This window comes from Calypte anna, chromosome 4A, assembly GCF_003957555.1.
Source record: "Calypte anna isolate BGI_N300 chromosome 4A, bCalAnn1_v1.p, whole genome shotgun sequence".
In the NCBI taxonomy this organism is placed as follows: Eukaryota; Metazoa; Chordata; class Aves; order Apodiformes; family Trochilidae; genus Calypte; species Calypte anna.
In genome coordinates, this window is record NC_044248.1 from 4,341,772 (window position 1) to 4,361,839 (window position 20,068).

Genomic DNA, 20,068 nt, shown 5'->3' on the forward strand with positions numbered 1-20,068 from the left:
TATCCATTCAGCCAGGTAATTTTAGAAGCATCCATCCAGGCTACAAGTTGTCTTTTGAACCAAAGCAGGGAATTCACATTTTACTGAGATGTCTCTCCTGCTGCAGTCACTGCCTGACACAGTAACGTTGCCAGCACCATGGTTTTACTCCTTATTACATCCAACCTTCACTTGAAAAGCAATCTTTGCAATAAAGATACCTGAAGTTAGCAAAACCTACCCACGATGTGCAAGACTTTTGTTGTTACTGCAGTGCATTTTCTCTCTCTTTGGTAGCAATGATTAAGGACAGAATAAACAGTGCATTTTTAATTCTGTGGCATTCTCTGCAAGTGATGGCCGTGTTGATTGGTGTGTTTAACTTGCTGATTCTTAATAGTAATCAGGATTTGCTGCAATTAGTTAAGAATGTGGCTTGTGATGATTTCCAAGTCAACACCTATTTCGTGAGGAAGGCATACAGGACCAGTGAGTGGCAAATCCGATGTGACAGGCAGGAATCTTTTGATGTTTAATTGGTTTTCCTTGTAACACTTGAGGAAAAAGCTGTTCCAATGAAATGTTGTCTGTCTGTAAAGCTGAGAAGCCCAAGAGATCACCTTGATGAGTCTGGGTGTGTTTTGTTTCTAAAACTTACAAGCAAGGGACAAGTTCTCTAATATTTATCTTTTTGGGTGTTTGTTTTTTGTCTTTTTGTTTGGGGTTTTTTTTGGGGGGTTGTTTGTTTGTTTGTGCTTTGTTTGGGTTGTTTTATTTCTTGTGTGTGTGTGGTTTTTGTATTTTTTTCTTTTTGTAATGTATAGCAGTTTTCTGGATAAATTCTGAAAAGGATATAAGTGTTCTTATAGGATAGAAGTGTTCTGAAAAGGCAATAAGGAAATATATCAAACCATTTTCCTAATCATAATTTTAAAGCAAAATTTGTAACAATACATGATGAGGAGACCTAGTTGTTTTCTTTATTAAAAAAGATCAATGTTTTTCATTTTGTTTTGTTTTGGGGTTTTTTGTTGCAAAAAGGAAGGACTGCCAAGCACTCAGGAGAATTTCGGTCTTTCACCAAAACTCTGTTTATAAAAGGTCTGAGAACTTCTTGTTTCCTCCCTGCTTCACTCCACATCAGGAGTTCAGAAGACCTTTCAGCTGTTGTTGCTAGTGGAGAATATCATCTGTTGTACAATCATATTTGTATTGATAGGTTTATTATAGAATAAAAGAACTATATAAAAGAACCACCTAAAAACACTGAATGCTTCCAGTAAGACTCCTAGCACTTTTTTCCTCCTCTTTACCATAAAGGCTACAGGAAATAATTCCCCTGAAAATTCTGCTGAAGTTTATGCTGCCATTCAAGATACCACCAGACTTTGTAATTGAAAATTGTTGATATAAATTTCTGTATTTTTAATTTCTGTCATTATGTTAAAGCTTCATAGGAAAAGGTCACTGCATCAAGGCTGCTGCATCTGTCACTTGTGCTGTTTCCTTCCTTTGGTGTTGCACAGAGCTGCAGAAATGAATTTTAGACCCAGAGATAAATGAATAAGTTCTGAGAGTAAACTAAGGCAATGCCTTGGGGTTGTAGGTGACCTGAAACAAGAAGTCCAGATTTTGTGCTGTGTTTAGTGTGATGCAGGTAACTTTATTTGTAAGATGTAGTGACACAGAGTCACAGAATTGCCACAGCTGGAGAAGACACTTCTGCTCTAACCCCAAATTATGAAGCTAGGAGCAGGAATTGCTGAGAGCAGTGCATGCTACAAGAGACAAAAGCTGTGTAAAAATGGAAACAATGACTTTCACAGTCTCTTAAGATTTTTTTCATGACTTTATCAGGTTGGTTCATCATGAGGGTTGGTTGGTATGGTCCCACTTCTTTGCTCATGAGCAAAAGAACTGTTTTGTGGCTGCTGCACAAGTCACTGACTTTCAGTGAGGAAGCTGCACTCAACTAGCACAGCTTAATAAATTTTTTACCATGTGTATTCCATACATTTTATGTTTGTAATGCAAGAAAAACCAGTTTGTACTATTTCTTTTTTTAAAAATACCTTGTTTTCAGTTTAAGAAAGGGGAGTTCTGTGCTTCAGTGGGTATGTTCAGTGGTGTATTGGTACAGATTGTGGATATATTCACTGGGTCCCATGCCTTGGAGCACACACTTTGAACCAGGTGGAGTGCACACATATTTTAAACGTTTCTGTTTGAGTAAATGCATTTAATTTTCCTTGCAGGATCATTTTTAAACCTAATGGGGAATTTTAACTAAATGATAATTCCTGAATTTGACTTGGACAAAAATTAGTAGCTCCTAAAGAGTTGCCCCATTTTCTCCTGTTTTACTCATTTAAAAAGAGTATCTTTTTTGTTGTTGGTGGTGGTTTTTGTTGGTTTGTTTTGTGGGTTTTTTATTTTATCTGAATTTGACAAAAAACAACTCTTACTTGTTTGGTTTTTTTTTTGACAGTGTGTGCTTTTATTTCTAGCTCGGTGTCTTGTGTTTCCTCATAGCTCTCTGAAATCTCTTACAATTTTAGTGTCACTGACTTCTCATTTTTGGTATTTTCTTCTTTGTGCTCCATTTGATTCTTTTTTGTGTGTGTTCCTGTCCTGATTTCTCTACCAGTACATTTTGCTTATTTAAATGGTAAAAAAACCTCAAACTCCAGGAAGGATAAATTTGCTGCCCACAGATAACAAGTCAGTGCTCTGTTTTCTGCAGCAGAAGAAAGGCATATTCTTTTTAGTGTCCCTAATTTCTCTCAAAAGAGAAATTAAAAGGAAAAGAAAAGTCAAGGCTTTTTCTTTTCTTAAGTGCAAATTCCACAAATCAGTTTAAGTAGAAGAAAAATCATGGTGAGTTATTTAAACTTCATAAAAAGTCACAGTTCAGCTGATTGGTGATAGTGCAACTAAATACAGCTAAACTAAATTACATTAGGCAAACTTTTTATTTAGACAACAGGTTTTATTTTCCTTCTCTGTGTTTCTGTCAGTAATTTTTGTCTGTCTGTTTGGTGCTTATTGATGCTGTAGTCATGTCAGGCAGACACTCGAGTTGCATACTGCAGAACAGTGTTTGAAGCATTATGAAGGGGACTGAGGAACATTCAGGACACAAAAAAGACAAAAAATACCATCAGACTCATTTAAATACTAAAATTTTGGTTATCTGCACTGCTACTGTAGTGTTATACTAAAGCAGTGAGCTTTTCCATTGCATAGAGCTGCAAGCATTTGAAATTGTTGTGTGTTTGTGGGGGGAAAAATTACAATTTTGGGATGCTCTCATTCTGATACTGATGTCCTAGGGAGTAAAACATGCTATTAAAAACATGAGGTCATGTTAACTCTCTAGTAATGTGTATATATATATATACACACACATGTGTACAGTAGGGTTTTTTAGGCTATTTCAAGGAGAATATTTTACATCCTAATAGTTTTAATTGTTTGAGAGATTTGTTTCTTCCTCCTATTGTGTTTTTTATTGTTTTTTTTTATATTACCCTAAATGGAGGTCCTGTACTTCCAGATACATGTTAGCTCTTGTCTTTCTCATACTTGCACTGAAAAGACAATTACTGCTTTATCCAGGATGTATCTTACAATGTTTGAGGTTTTTCTTTACTTCACTCCATGCCCTCTGCTGCTGTTTTTATTCTCTTCTATCTTCAGCTCTTTAGCTCTTCCTTTCCTTCACTTTTCAATGTTGCTCTTTTTCACCTCTTTTCAGTGTGAAGCTTTTGTATTCGTATTCTGATTCATAGCTTTAAATTTTTCATCTTGAAATAGCTGGTGAGAGAGCTCCCCAGTGGGGAGAGACCTCACATTTAATTTTCTTTTTTCCCCATATACATCTGGAGCAACCTGGGCTGGTGGGTGGTGTCCCTGCCCATGCAGGGGGTTGGGACTGGATGAGCTTTAAGGTCCCTTCCAACCCAAGCCATTCCATGATTCTGTGACCCTCTGCATCCTGCTAGTGCGTGGGGAAAATACTGCAATAGCGATGGAATATTTCAGTCATGTTGACTCATTTGCATTGCAGAGCTGTGGAGCAGTGGTATGACATCTGTAAACCAGGTGTTAGTAACCCAAATTTTGTAAAAAAACAACTGGAAAACATGTCACCTCTGTCCTTGACATGAGGGACTGGTCAGGGAATTCATGTGAGAGCTTTGAAACTGTGGCAAGATGCAGTAACATTTAACTCTTAACTTGGAAGGAAAACCATATGCAAACCAGTAAACATTTTGTAAGAGATGCTTCTATTTCTACATTTGCATATCTGCTGAAACACCAATATTTCCCATCAGTTTCTTGTGTTATCCCATTCTCCCCACAAATCAGATATCACAGCCCAAGGGGGGCAAGGGAGATGTTTTGGAAAACTGCTTTATGGACAGTCTTCCACTCAGTGAAAGGTGTATTTCAGGTGCCTTGCAAAGCTGACTTCATTGCAGGGGTTTCTTTATGAGAAGCTTTTTGATGTCCATGTCAACCTTGAGTTTGGCTGAGTCTCCTTGATCATTCCCCTGGATGGACTTGGGGTAAGGGAGGAAACCAGAAGCTTTTACCTCACCTGTTAGATGATGATTATTCACCTGTCTTAGCACCCAGCTGCTTAGCTCAGCTTAATCACACCCAAATTGCTTTTCTGGTGATTAATACAAATGACCTTGCAAGAGCAAGCATTTGAGCCAGTATATCCCAGGCCCTAAATATGTCCTATTTTTGGACATTTTTTTTCCTGTTGCAGTTGAGGAGTATTGCTAAACACAGAGGTGTTCATAAAGCTCTTTGAGGTGCTGGTGAGAGGAACACAGAGGACATTCAGTGTCATTGGGGTTTGGATGCAGCTGGAAGAAATTTTTTCCCCGGAAGAGTGGATGTGTGGGGGGAGGAAAACAGGAGCATGGGATTTAAATTTGCTGCAAGAAAGAGAAGGTTGCTTTGCTGGGAAAGTTGCCTACGTTCTCTGTTTGAGTGAGGAGGGGGAGTGAGCTCAGATGAAAACATTTTCAGTGTGTCATTGCCTTACCTTTGTTTTCTTGGAAAATTAAAGCTGTTGGAAGCAACACTTTTGGTTTCTGGCTGTGAATGAAGGGCCAGGTCCAGGTTTTGAGTTTTTACCCAGGGGGATCTCAAGGCAAGAAGTATTTGGAGTAACACTACAGATGGCAGCCTGGCTGGAGTGATGGGGAAATCCTAGAATTGTTCACACATTGGGGTGGGAAATGTCATTTTACATCTTGACAACAAAAACCTCCTCTTGGCACTCAGTGCTCTTGCAGTGGTTGCCCTTTCATATTCACTTCTTTAAATGAGAGCAGTGTCATACTGGAAACTCATCTCTGCACCACGAGCAGTGAGGGGAAAAAAAGTTGGAATAAGGTTATAAATTATGGGAAACATATTTTTCACCTGGAAATCTGTCTGGTTTTCAACTTGTAAAGCAGTGAGTTACCCCCTGGAGAAAAACTTCCAGAGTTCATACTCTGGTTTAGGAACAGTTACTGAGTACTCAGGAACTTCTGACTTTTAAGCAGCTTAATTTTATTTCTCCAATCATATATCTGTCACTGTATAATAGATTAGTGTGGTTGATAGAGTTCAAAGTTTAACTTTCTAGTTGAAATAAGGCTGAATTTATTTTTTATTTGGTTGATGCTCTGATAATTTCCTAATGATGTGATTGGGGGAGGTGTAGAAGAAAGTCTTAGGTACAGGTAATGTAACATCTAGAAGTGCTCCATGAGAATTTATCTGGAATTAGAGAACTGATGTGAGGTTGCATTTCTTTTGGTAGATTCCTTCTACTCCATACTTGTATATTTTTCATAACTTCAATTAAATTTCTGTGCCTGTTACAGGTATTCCCACAGGAAAGTATTTCTTGTGATGAGAAAGATTTCCTAGGTTTTGGGTTGTGGTTTCTGGATTTTGTGATGTGAAGTACATCAGGGTTTCCTCATGTGAACGTCAAGCTTTTTGAATATAGAGCAAATGTTGATGCTTTTTGGGCTCTTTTTAAACTGAGCTATAAATATTTAATAATTTTGACCTTGAAGTTCCTTGTGCATTATCCTGGTTTTTGAGGGTCTGCATGCTGGAATGTTTCATGCAATCTTGTAAATACTTGCTCTATGGGAAACACTGTTTTTTCTGAACATAATAAGATTTGGTTTTAGCTATGCTGACATATAAAAATATTTCCCAGTTTGTGCTTTTTTTTTTTTCTTCTCTGCTACTCCCTGTTTTGTGTTTTTTTAATATGAAAAACTCCCAAACTTCTCTGCTGTCATCTCTTGACCTCACGATGCCACAGCACTTTCTCATGATTACTCTTATCATGAAAAATGTTTCTTATATTTAACTTTAGCTTCTTTAAGCTGGAGAGTCTTGAACTTTTTTCCCTTACTGATTGACATCTATCTCAAATAAATTAAAAATACTTAGAAATCTGAATGCTTTGTTCAGATTGGTTGAGTATGATTAAGTTGCAAGTAGTAAATCAAATAAAATCCTCCAGCTGCCTACAGAGCTGTCTGATGAATTAAAAAAGCAGCAGCCCAACTTTCATTTGCAATAATATTCTGAATTTTTATTAAGCAAATTATGTTTTACTCTCTTTTACTCAAACTCAGGATTCATTTCGATGGCTACAGCAGATATAAATCTCTAGGTTGCTTTTAAAAGGAATTGTTTATTCAGAACAGGACTGACAGTCTCTCCTTAAGAGAAGCTATTACTTAATTTTATTTTTCTAAGTTTAAATGCTTAAAAAATATTTGTAATGATACCCCAAAGGCATCATAAAAAATGTAAAAATAATTATACTCTGAAATCACCAAAATTACAGGAAATGGACATTTAAAAAGTCTTACTGAGATTCATGCCTGAGAATAAGTGAGAAAGGAAAAGTGCCTCAATTCACAACTTAAATCCTTGTCAGGGGTTTCTGCTTTCAGTGATTAAAAATACATTGTCAGCATTACTCAGGTAAGAAAGAATAGCATTGATTTTTTAAAATGATTTTTTATTTTTATTTTTTATTTATTTACAGCTATGGCTTTCTTCTCCCAAATTCTGCAGGAACTTGGTAGAAACTTCCAGATTTTTTTTTTTCTAGCAGAAATTATTCTCCCCATGGTTGGGGGGGGGACAAGTTGGTTTTGATTTAGTTTTTTTTTTTCCATAGGGTAAACCAGTTGGCAAATACCCCTAGAGAAATCAAACCAAATATGAATAGCAATTTCTGGGGAACAAATGGAAGGATCCAGACACACTTTTTCATGCCACATCATCTATTACCATGGGAAGCTCCTGGTCATTTTGTAGTTAATATAAATATGACAGTGATTTACTCTCAGGAAGGATTTTTTCTTGGACAGGAGTCATGTCAGGAGATTCTTGAGTGAAGACAAAGTAAGGTGTCTTTAGGTCCTAGTGGTGCTTTTGGGGCAGCTGGTGCTCTGATAAACTTCTGACCCTTGCTGTAGAGTTGAGAACTCTGGTTTGCCTTAATTACCATTTTATTACCATTTATTTATTTATATCATAAATATTTATATATTTATTACCATTTTATTATTTTCTAGAAAGGGGCAGTGTGGAAGCAGTGGAATAATATTAGCAGAGTGGGTTTCACCACTGATTTGGTTTGTGTCCTTTTCCTGTCCAAGAGGTATTAAAAGAATTATTTGGGGTTTTTTTGTTTGTTTGTTTTTGAGGGGTTTGTGGGGGGGTCTTTTTTGGGGGGGAGGGTTGTTTTTGTTGTTATTTTTGGTTGGTTGGTTTTTGTTTTGTTTTTGTGTGTGTGTTTGTTTTGTTTTTTGGGTAGGTTTCTTTGTTTAGTTTTTTTTTGGGTGGTTGTTGTGGTTTTGGGGGGGTTTTTTTGTTTTGTTTTTGGGGGGCTTTTGGTTTTTTTGGTTTTTTTTTTGGTACTTTGTTTTCTTCACCTCAGTTTAGCCAAAATATTTTTCTCTTAAAAAAGCTCCTTCTGGTAGAAGGAGAAATCTCTTTTTCCTAGGGCTGGAGGAGGGATGTAGATTTTCCAGAGGTGTGAGTGGCCTTTATCCCTGTGTCACACTGCATCAGCCACATCAGGACTTACAGAGCCCAGGGCTTAGTAAGGACCTAAGATTTAGGGCAGCTGATCCAGGTCTTGGGATGAGGAGAGATGGGTGAGGATGGTGCTAAAAAGGGTCATTTATCTTCATTTTTCTGCCAACACCATAAATCACTTGGATGAATATCTGAATGTGTACAGAATTAGCTTCTTTCCAGTCTGTTTATTCTTACTTTTTTGTCTGATCTTCGTGTATACTTTAGGTAAGGAATCAAACCTTTTTCTGACAGTGTTTTCTTGGTCCTGTCCAGTGTTTTAATGGAAAGTTATTTGGTATAAATCCTGGAGCAACCACTGAAGTGATGTTTTAATCTATGTAATACAAATGAAACTGTTGAAATGTAATGAAAGGGGCTTTGCATTAAGAATATTATTGTGCTGCTGAACAATCCAGAAACACTTGAACCCTGAAACAAAATGGTGCTTGTCCCTCTGTATCAGACTTTGCCAAATGGTAGGATTTAGGGGGAGATTGGGGGCTGTGGCTTTTTTTGCTGCATCAGTTTTTTTGCTTTAAAGACAGCAAAATACAGAGTTCTGTCTGCAATGGGGCTTCCTGGCAAAGGAGCCATGACTTGGTGGGTCCAGTTTAGTCCCACTGTGAAACCCATGGCACTTGGAACTCTCTGAATTGCCCTGCAAAAAATAAAATTCAGGATTTCATGATGGTGGGCAGACAGAATAACTTTTTGTTAAGGTGTATCCATTCCATGAGACAGGAAAGCTCCTTGCACTGTAAAACATCGAGTCAAGAAAACAGGACTAAACGGATTCAGACTGTGAGAACCAGGGACAAGAAAAATCTCTCCAAAAGAAGACACAAGGAAAGTCAAATGCAGTTCCTAAAAGGCTGTAAATGGAGTGTTTTAAATAGCAATGGCAAAGGCCAATTATTGCAGAGATGTATTTTGACCAATTTACTTTTATCTCGCAACCAAAACATTCCCCACAATTGTTGTGGGGTTTATATTTTAGTCAGTGAGGTTTTGGATGTTTGTATTAAAAATATACATAAATATAAACCTTAGAGAAAGTTATGATTAGGGTTGGATGATAAACAAGAAAAAGGGAAATAGTAAGTTTTATTAAAATCAGATGTTGTTGCTTTTTTCTTTTTCTATTGAAACTGTTTGTTACCACGGAGGATAAATGAAGGCTACATTCAGCATGAGCTTTCAGTGTAGAAAGCCTACTGCTTATTTTTTTTTTTCTGGAAATCACCTCCTGTTCCTGACTATATTCAGGATATTTAAATGTGCTTCTGTATGTGCAGGTATCAAACCACTGTGTTCCCATAAAACCTAAGAAAACAGTGACAAAATTAACATGGTTTTCCTTATCTTAAAGTCTACATTTATTGCAGCTTTCTAGTTCAGAATTGAAATTCAGTGCTTATAAGTTATCCTATAAAATACAAATACAAGATACAAATATCAAAAAAAATCAAAATACAAAATCAAAATGCAAATATCAAAAAATACAAAGCATCAAAATAATTTTAAGAACACGAGATACACTTGGATAATTTAATCTTAAAAATTCAGTGGCTTCAAAATAATTTTTATATACAGTTGGAGTTTGCTATACATTTTATAAAACCTACAGCAACTCCACCCCCAGTAGCAGTCCAATAAACTGTCCAAAACCAAAGTAAAGTGATATCACCCATAAATAAAGTGATAACTCTGGAGACTTTCAGCCTTTATTGTGCTCAGTGGAGAACTGGACCTTTCCAGCTCTTAGGTCTTCATTTTCTTTCCTCTCATTCGAAGGATCTTGGATGAAAACGAGTTTGCATTTATCACCAAATTAAACCAATAATCTTTGCCATGCACTTAACCAAATCTTATCCCAATTGCATTATTTTAAGGGAAGTATGGTAAGATGAAATGTGAGCCTTTTGGGCTGGTAGTGAGTGATGTGCCACCAAGTTTTCCCCTTTGCACAGTGAATAAAAATCCAGATAACCCAAATGTAGACCTAAAGTGCACTTCTGAGGCTCAGCATTTCCAGTGCAAACAGCAGAAAAAGTCAATAAGAGGCAATTTCTGAGCCATAGGCAGGATTTGTACATTATGCTCAGTAAAGTAGGAATTAAAAAAAAATACTGCCTTGAAAAGCAAATTACTTTTTGCTTACTGTACAAGACAGGGCTTTTTGGCTTTTTTACTTTTTCCTTCTTGCCAGTTTGATGGGAAGTATTTTCTGCTCCAGTCTAGGGGTTTGAAAATTGGTTTTTCTTCTTTCTTGACTGGTTTGTGAGTGATCACCGAAGCCTCCCTGTGATGCTCTGGTTTATTTTCCTGTATCCCAGAAAAGTGACTGTGTATTTTTGCAGCAATTCCTTAAAATTCTGCTTTGGTTTAAAAAAAAAAAAAAAGGGGGGAGAGAGGAAAGAAAATGCTGATTTTTTTTTTTTTTTTTAATATATTTTAAAAGTGTAAATACCTTGAGGAGTCAAAATGCCCCAGTCTTCATTATTGTGACTTTGAATTCACTGACTTGACTTTAGAATGTTCTCCTCCCATATACCACACATTTTATTAATGCAACATCCCCTGGTCTTGGTTAATGTTAATTCCTTTCCTCTGAATGCAAGACCTCTAATAAAATGCAATTCAAATGTTTCCCTGCCCATCTGCTGTTAACATAGATGCTGATGTAAAGCAGAAACCGAACCAAGTCCCAATTTTCCTGAGATTAGAGGTAGCCAGGCTGGCTGTCTCCTCTCCTCCTGCCCACCCTCTCCCACTGTCGGGCCACCCCCATGCCACAGTTTAGATATTATTTGCTCTTTTGGGTTTCAGATTACGAGAGCAATTGATCTGCGTGACCCAGTTAAGAAACTTCCACGTTTGCCGGGGAAACCTAAACCAAATGTATCCCCTCCAGAGACAAATCAACCCAAACCGGGCTGCTCGGAGCTCCTCGGCAGTGAATTCTGGTAGGACAGCACCACCTCATGGCCTCCCAAAAAGTCACCTTCCACAGCCCCTTGAAGAACCGTTCATTTCGGAGCTAAAACTTGGTTTAATTTCATTGGCTTAACCTTTGGTGCGTGTCACTGTATCCATCAGGAATCCTTGTACTGGAAGGTTTGAAGTTTCTGGTGTCTGAATCCAGGTAACAGCATTTTCAACCCCAAAATCTTGGCTGTCCTTAGGCAGCATCCTGCAGGAGCCTGTGTGGGAATGCCCTGGGCTGACAGTGCTGGAAATGCAGCCTGGAAGGAAGCTCAGAGGGACTTTCTATGTGCTTAAAAAGTTTTTAACTCTGTCTATTCAAAGATGCTGTGTAGTGGAAAACTTCTCCATAGGATTTATTTCTGTGTAAAAAAAACTTTCCTAACCAGTCTTTCCCAACTGCTGTAGTTCAGGTAAGAGCCCAAGCTCTGAATATTAATATTTATTTAGTATAAATTTGGTTTGCAGCATCTTATTCAGTTGGGTTGATTCCAGATGTATGAAAATGCTTCCCTTCAGTATGTGCAACAACCATGGAATTTTTTTTTAATATATATATAGATTAGACATATGAAACAATTTTTTTTGGTAATAAAACCAAGTTTGTGTTCTTATACCAATTACTGTATCTCCTCCTGGGACTGAGACTGTGCTTTTTTTTTTTTTGGTCAGCAGCACAAACACCTAAAATTCTTAATTTCTTCTAAAATAGACTCAGCCCAAACCTATGCTCTGTGTTTGGAATCAGACATGATGCCTGTGATACAGATGATATATAAAGATGTCCAGATATAAATATTACATACATAAATATATACATAAATACATAAATATTTACATAAATATATAAATATTAGCAATCCTAACCTTCTGCTCTTTGGAGAATGTAGTCACCTTTTCATCAATCTATAGATGGGATCTATTTAAATAAAACATTAGAACTTTCTGGATATATTGAAAAATTGCAAAACTTTGATTATTTTATCTTTACAGCCCAATCAACAACAAACACTTCATGTCCTGACTTTTGCCTTTTGGAAGTTGTTTTCTTTTTTTTTTTTTAAACTTCCCTTGAACAAAGCATCCCCTCTCAAAATTCAGAGAGGCAACAGAGTGTGCAGTGTAACACTTAATTTTATATGGTTGCTCATTGTTCTGCTGGAGGACCAAACCTGAGAAAACACTGTTTTTTCCTCAGTGCAAATGACCATTCAGCACTGGGAGTTCTCTCTCCAGTATCCCAGGAACTTACTCCCATCATTTGAATGGTAAACAATGCTGCTGCTTCCAGTGGGTTAAATGTATGCAAATTGGAACCCAGGAGTGGAAAGAAATGGGGTAGGGATTGCTGAGAAACTGAGAGCAGCATAACCACAGAGTCTTCCTTCTCAAAAAAAGATTTTCAAATTCTTCTTTCTTCAGGTCAGAGGGTTCTTGACTGGTTTGTGAGTGACCACTGAATCCTCCCTGTGATGCTCTGGTTTATTTTCCTTTATCCCAGAAGGGTGACTGCAGATTTTTGCAGCAATTCCTTAAAAATCTGCTTTGGTTTATTAAAAAAAAAAAAAAAAGAGAGAGGAAAGAAAATGCTGATAATATATTTTTTTAATATTTTAAAACTATAAATACCTTGAAGAGTCAAAATGCCTCAGTCTTCATTATTGTGACTTTGAATTCACTGACTTGACTTTAGAATGTTCTCCTCCCATATACCACACATTTTATTAATGCAACATCCCCTGGTCTTGGTTCTTCTGAGGATGCTGCTTTGGGGAGAAGGCTTTCCCCAGTGCTGCTCTTAGTTTAAAACAGAACCCGCACAGAAATCAGAAGAACAAAGCTGGAAACAGCAGAACATCTCCAGGTTTTTGTGGAGGCCCCAAGGATAAATAGAGCTGTGCATGCCACCTGTGGTAGCAGATGGCAGCCATTCACAGCTTCCTTTTGTCTTGGGCCTGCAGTAAATGCAATATTTGCTTTTATGGTTTGGTAAGAGTTATTTAAAAAAAGAAAAAAGAAAAAATCCACAGTGGCAACAAAATAGAGATACACACATTGAAGTGGTAGTTTACAACCAAGATAACATTTTTAAAGGGGAAACTGGACCCTAAAGTAACTTCTTAAAAGTTGTCTTGCAAGCTTTAGTGTGGATTTATAGTGGGGTTTTTTGATTTGTTTTTTTTTTACTTATGTGATGCTGGTGCTTTTGTTGCCACCCAGTGGAAAACTGCTGCTGCTTCTTCACTGCAGAAAATCAACTGGGTTTTGGTTTTTTGTATCAGAACTACTATTAAAATAACCCCTGGTGTCTGGAGCGTTGGGAGCTGAGTTTAGGAGGTTACCAGGTTCAAGTTGTAAATAAATCCACCTCCTTTCACGGCAGAGGAGTCTTTTAGGAAGTTCCCCAGTGATGCTCCCCAGCTGCTCCTCTCCCTTGTGCTACTAATTTGTGGAGCTGAAATGAAAGAAACTGATTCTTTGTAATTCTTTGTATTTGTCCTTAAGCATTATTAACACCCATCTCCAGAAGAGGCATTTTAAAATAAGTCCTTTTTGGTGCTGGTATTGATCCTCAAGGGAGTGGTGTTGGGAAGAAGGAAAGTTTGGAGTTCTCCAGGAGTCTTCATTGACAGAAAGAACGTAACTCTCTGCATTTTGGTGGTGGGAGCTCAAGTTGCTGTTGGTATAACTGATGGTGGCAGTATTGGGAGGAAAAGGTATTTTTCCTCCCATGATTCTCATGAGAATGTCCCTCATCTCTGGAAACTGAGTTCCTCCCCCTAAGTTAAGTTGAGTCTTTATGTAGTGCAAGAGAGCTGCAACAATGAAGGGAAGTTCTCTGAGCCCATCCCATCAGCAGAAAAAAGAAAATAATTTCAGGGTTGAAGGAGGGTCTCATTTTTCTGCTCCAGACTTTCAGAGAAGGAGAGAAAGGTGATTTCTGGAGGCAGAGAAAATGGGCAAGAGGGAATGTTCAGATGTGTCTGTGCTTCAGCTTCAAATTGCTTTCATCTGTCCTTCTGTCAGCTGGGTCAAGTTGGGGTGTAATTGTTTGGAAAATGGGCATATACAGTAAATAAAAAGTTGCAGTTGTGATCAGTGGGGAAATGAAGTGGCAAAAATGCATCTGCTGCAACAAAAGCAGGATTTAAAATTGTTCTAGGTCCATCTGAAAGATTAATTAGAAAAGATATGAGAGCTTAGCCCAGAGGCAGGCTGGCCAAGAAAACTCTTACAGAAGGGGAAGCTTTATAGAGATAAAATCAGTCCTCAGCGGGGTAATTAATGGTATTAAAACTCTCCAAAGTTAAAATATTCTTTAGCCATGTGAACAAAAAGAGAATTAGCAAAAAAGTGGATTTGTCATGCAGCTGGTGTTTAGATTAAGAAGTGTTTAGGCATGGTCTCCAGACTCAACTAGTAAGGGAAAAGGCATGAACAAGCAGAGTAAAAAGCAAGATATGTACTGGGAACCAGAGCATGGAATTGGAAATTTGTACAAAAACTCAGGAATTCTAATGTAGTCAAACTGGGGTTATCAGATAATCTTTGGGCTGAGTTCAGACACAGTGGGTTTAAGAAATCCCAAGTTGTGGAGGCAGCTGTTTTTGATGAAAAGAGTTTTAATTGCAGATGGGAGGGAAGCAAATTTAATGCCTGTATTTAAGTCAGAGGAGGGAAAGTGATAATGGAATCAGCAGGGCCTGACCAGGAGGAGTCCAGGATTCAGGAAAGATTTTAAGGGGGGGAAAAATAAAGTAGAAAGCAAGATAGATGCAGTGTAAGTTGCTGCCTTAGTAAAAAGAGGATGTGCCCAGCCAACTTGGTTAAGAAAATCTGCTTTTCCTTCATTAGGATGTTGAAGTGTTTGATAAAATGCTATAAGAAATCCAGGGGAGATTAGCAGAGAAAATATTGAGTGAGTAAGATAACTGAGCAGCAGCCCTGCTTCTGTGTTGGAAGAGTTTTGGGCTGAAATGAAGTTAATATTAGAATTACATTTTGCATTCCCCAAAATAAGAACAGTAGTAAAGAAAAGTTTTAAAATCAATACCAAGAGTAAGAGGGAGAAATTTTACTAAAGAGGGAATGATCAGAGGAAGGAGAGAAAGAGAGGAGTCAGATACCTCACAGCAAGTGCTGGATGAGTTGTGGGGAGAAAAAAAGAAAACCAGCAGTAAAATAAGAGTGAGCTCCCAATTAGTCAGTGAAAAGGCTGGAAGAAGAGATCTTACCAGGTGAGGTACAAAGTGACTGACACCAGTGAATGCCCTTCAGTCATCAGCCTTGGAAAAGGATGGATACAACCTGGAGCAACTGCAAAGTATAGGAAAGGCACCTTCAGAACTGTGGAGCTGAAAGGTTGGGGTTTGATGCTGCAGAAGTTGGAGATGGGGTTGTTGAAGGGAAACTCAAGTGCAGGGAAGCAAAGCTTGTAGGGGAATAAACTGGTTTATAGAATGATAGAAGCACAGGTTGCAGCAAGAACAGATGGGTAGAAGGTGTTAATCAGTAAAGCTGGAAATCTGGGGGTTCTTATGGCAAGAGCAGCAGGATTCTAATGGAGCCATTCAGTTGGGGTAGGGAGATGCTTTAATGCCTTTAGGCTGGAGCTTAGTGACTTTGTAAAAGTGTTCTGGGGTGTTGTGGGGTGCCTCTGATAACCCCAGAATAAGTGGGGTTTGATGACACTGGAGATATCTTCAAGGCTTGAGTTTGTCTAATCAAGGATATTGTACCAAAAATTCTAAAAAACCCAAACCAAACAACAAACCAACACTTTTTTTTTTTTTAATAGTATTCACATTCCCTGTTATGTTAGTGAGACCTTATTTTTTTTTCTAGAAATTATGTCGGGGTTTTTTATATGCTAATTACAAACTGAATTAAAAACTATGGCAGTGGAGTGCACAGGAAGAAAAGGGCAAAGAGAAATGGCCACAGCACAGGATGGCAGAGGATGCTGTTAGAATTTGAGGGAAAGCAGAACAAGAAGTCTCACTTCTGATGCAAATCTTGGGAACCAAGAGCTTGATGGGAGTATGGGCATAATGGTGTCATTCTAAATTCATGAAAATGGCTTTACAAATGAAGGAGAGGCAAAGTGGGGTCAGTGCAATTCAAACACACGATGACAATTTTAGCCCAAATAGAATGCTCTTTGTGACTAGATGAATTAATTACTGTAAGACAGTGTTCTTGCTTGTCATTCTGATTCTTTCTGCTTGTTAATCACTCCCAAATTGTAGCTATTGCAGTAATATTAAGACTTATTTCTTATAAAGTTTTGCTAATCTCTTTTCTAGTTTAATGTCTGCTCCCATATTAATACAAACGTTTTGAAATGGTTCTTACTCTGTTTCTGCTCATTGTAGTACTTTCTTTCTGCCTGTTTAGGACCATTGTACTGGAACACTGTATGATTCTTAAATGTTTTGCTTTCATAGTCAGAGCTTTATTTACCCATTCAGTACATTTCATGATGTAGCAAGTCTGAGCTGAGCAGGAAATTATTAATAATAAAAACAAATTCCAGTTGTGATAAGAAGGAATATCTGTGGAATGGTTTAGTTAATTCTTTGTTCCTCGTTTCCCATTTTACTGCTTGTGCTGCTAACACACTTTAGGCAACTGGGGGTACTAAAAGAACAGTATTTGTGATGCAGGGGATGAAATTTCCCATCCTGTTAATCATACAGACAACTGAAAAGTGGCAAAATTCTTACCCAATACACTGAGTTGTAGTGAAAATGGAACAGGAAATCATAGTAGGGAAGTGCATGCATATTTATCTGTCCAAGGCAATACTTATTTTGAGTTGAACAAATATCTGTGGCCTTACTAAGTACATTTTTTCTTCTTTCTGCTTTTTAAAGAGCTGCTGATCCTTTGAAAATAAATACCGGGGGAATTAATCTTCTGTTTGTCCAAAGTTCTATGTTCTTTCTCTGTGGATTTGTTCTTTTTTGATTTGTTTTTTCTTTTTGGTTGTTTGTTTAATTACATTTGCATGAAAATAGGATTTTAAGACTTGCACAGCTTCTAATGCTCTTTCCCAGATAGACTGAGTAAGCTGTATTTATTTCAGTTGTAGGACAACTGTTGCTTTGTAAAATACTTGCATTCTTTTTTTTTTTTTTTTAACACTGAATTATTAATGAATGTTTGAAAAATTGAGAGGTTCTCTTGAAAATATTTACCAGCAATTTTATTTTATTTTCCCATGTCCTCCTCCCTTCCATCAGGACTCCTACAAGACCATCCAAGGAGGTGGGATTGGGAATCATCTCATTTTTGGGGCCAGTTAAACTCAATTTCTGTACTTCCTTCATTCTCTCAGAGAAGCAGCATCTTGCATTACTCCAAACCTTTTACTCCAAAACCATTACTCCAAATCAGACTAAACTTTGCAAAAGTTCTTTTGTAGCTTTCGTTTTTTCATCTTTACAAAGGATCTTTGTAGAGAAGTTTAATAAAGAAAATCAAGTGGGTTTAAAGCAGAAGGTTTTCACAGAGAAGTGCAAACCCAGAAATAGAAATGTGATTGGGATGTCTATTGATTTCCTGGTGTAGAGTCTGCTGATTATCAGAAGACAGAGATACTGGTTTAGTTTGGGCACAAAATGGTCACTCTGTTACAGCAGGAACAGAAAGGAGAGGGACAGCATCTTGCTCTGCAAGTTCCAATAAGTGACTTTGATTATTTACATCATATCTCATCAGTAAAGTATATGAAGGTTTCTTATATGATCTTCTAAAATTCTTTTTTTTTTATCATTAGATAATGTGTTATTACTATAACTTTTAATATTTTTAATGTACAATATTGTAGTTATATTTTGTGTTTAGTGCTTAGTTAATTCTTTTGGATACCAGACTGATATTTTTAATGACTTTTGCCCTGAGCTGTATTTTCACACATCTTTTGGTAATTTTATGTATTGACTGCCTGCAAACTGAAAATTCTAGTACTAAAGAGTTCATTTTATTGTTCTCTTTAATTACAAAGTCATTTTGCAAATTCATATTTGAAGTGTGGAATACTGTACTTCAGACATAATTAATCAGTTATCTGACTGAAGTTTAATTATGATTTCTGTTCATTTAGGTTTCTCATATTGGAAAGCTGAAAGATTTTCTCCTGCAGCACAGAAAGGATTATATCAATGCTTACAGGTAAGTGTGCATGGAATTTAAGTGGATTTCTTTATTTTCAGCTTTATGAAGTGAGCTGCTAAAAATCTGCCAGTCTACACACTGAACACCAAAATGTGTGTCGCTTGATCTAAGCTGCTTAAGATGAAGGATGGTGCTTGTCACAGGAATGGAATTATTCTCAATAGAATGAAATTAAGTATTTAAAGATCTGGGGGCCCTGAGGGCTGCTCATAAGTCAAGAGCCTGTGAAAAACAAACCTTGGGGTGCCAGTTCTGTGTGTGCAGGTGTCTGAGGAACTGCTCTGCCAAGCAGTGAGCAGAAGTAGTGGACAGCTCTGTGTTAGGACCAGATTTTTGCTTTTTAAGTCCTGCTGGAATAGGTGATGAACAACACTAGGTGGAGCTACCAGTTTAATACTGAAAGAGCTATTTTTGCTGTGTGAAACCTTCCTGGGAATGCAGAAGCTGATCAGGAAGATCAAACTCTTAGTAGCAATTAGACTTTGAGTACCATTGGTATTTAATTAAGTAGTGCATAAAACTGGGGTGTTAAGAGGAGTAAAAACTTTTCCACTCTGAAAGTTTAACACACTTCTTGCAACTCCCTTTTAGCCAGTTCCCACGAGGCCATTTTCTTCCTGTCCTGTTGCTTGTTATTAGGGAGAAGACACCCACTCCAGCCTCCTTGCTGATAGCTACAGAGACATCAGCCTCCTTTCCTCCATGCAGAACAATCCTTGTTCCTTCAGATGCTCCTCAGACCCTTCACCAGCTTTGTTGCCCTTCTCTGGACTCACTCCAGCAGCAAAATGTCCTTCTGGTAGTGAGGGACCCAACCCTGGACCCAGTACTTGAGGTGTGGCCTCACCAGTGCTGAGCAGAGGCACAATCACATCCCTTCTGCTGGCCACACTGCTCCTGATACAAGCCAGGATGCTGTTGGCCTCCTTGGCCACCTGGGCACACTGCTGGCTGTTGAACAACCCCCCCAATCTATTTGTAAGGGATTACACTGTATTTATTCATACCATTGTCATGTTTTGTTTTGTTTTTTAAATGCACCATGTTGTTATGTTTGGTTTGTGATCCAGCATCATCCCAGGTGACTTTCTGCTCCTTAATCAGCTGTTCCCCATTCTCTGTGAGTTCAGATAATCGTTCCTGCTGCAACAAAGAGCCTCTGATCAGTCCTTATTCAGATTCTTCATCTCATTGCTCCAAGTTGGCAGTGTTGTTTTGAACTCAAGTCTTCTTCTCTTGATACACTTTTAATTCACTTAGCTTTATGCTTCTGCAAATTTAATAAGTGTATACTCCATGCTACTGTCTGAGTTGTTAATGAAAGTATTAAATAGCCTCAGAATCCAACAAACCCCTGTGGAACACAGCTCAGTGTGTCTTCCTGTTTTGGTGCATGACTACTCCAATTTCAGCTTTTCAAACAGTTTGACATTCATGGGGTGCTGGTTTCTTCTAACTCATTTATTCCCTGGTAGCTTATGAGACTGTCATGTGAGATGGTAACAAAAGCTGCACTACAGAGAAGATACACAGCAATGATTGCTTTTCATTTGGTCATAAGACCTGTTAGTGCATCCTAGGAGTAAATTACACCTGCATATGAATTATTCTTGTTACATCTTGACTATTGGTTGTTATTTGTTCTTTCCTAAGTGCTTAACAACTACTTGTTCCTATATTTTCCTAGGCTGAGTTGTCTGTAAGTCCTTTTTAAAGCCCTTGTAAAAATTTTTTTATTATTTTCCCTTAACCCTTTTGTTCAAAAATAGCAGCTGTGCCTGATATTCTGATGAAC

General features: G+C 37.7%; 1 protein-coding gene across 2 annotated transcripts in view; it reads left to right on the top strand.

Annotated features, from left to right (window-relative positions):
• Positions 1-20,068, top strand: part of STX18 (syntaxin 18) — a 58,593-nt gene that overhangs the window by 14,216 nt on the left and 24,309 nt on the right. For both annotated transcript variants that reach the window (XM_008496135.2, XM_030450145.1), the window contains one exon: positions 18,203-18,270. In XM_008496135.2, coding sequence (XP_008494357.1) covers positions 18,203-18,270 — 68 coding nt within the window. The remainder of the gene's footprint in view (positions 1-18,202; positions 18,271-20,068) is intronic.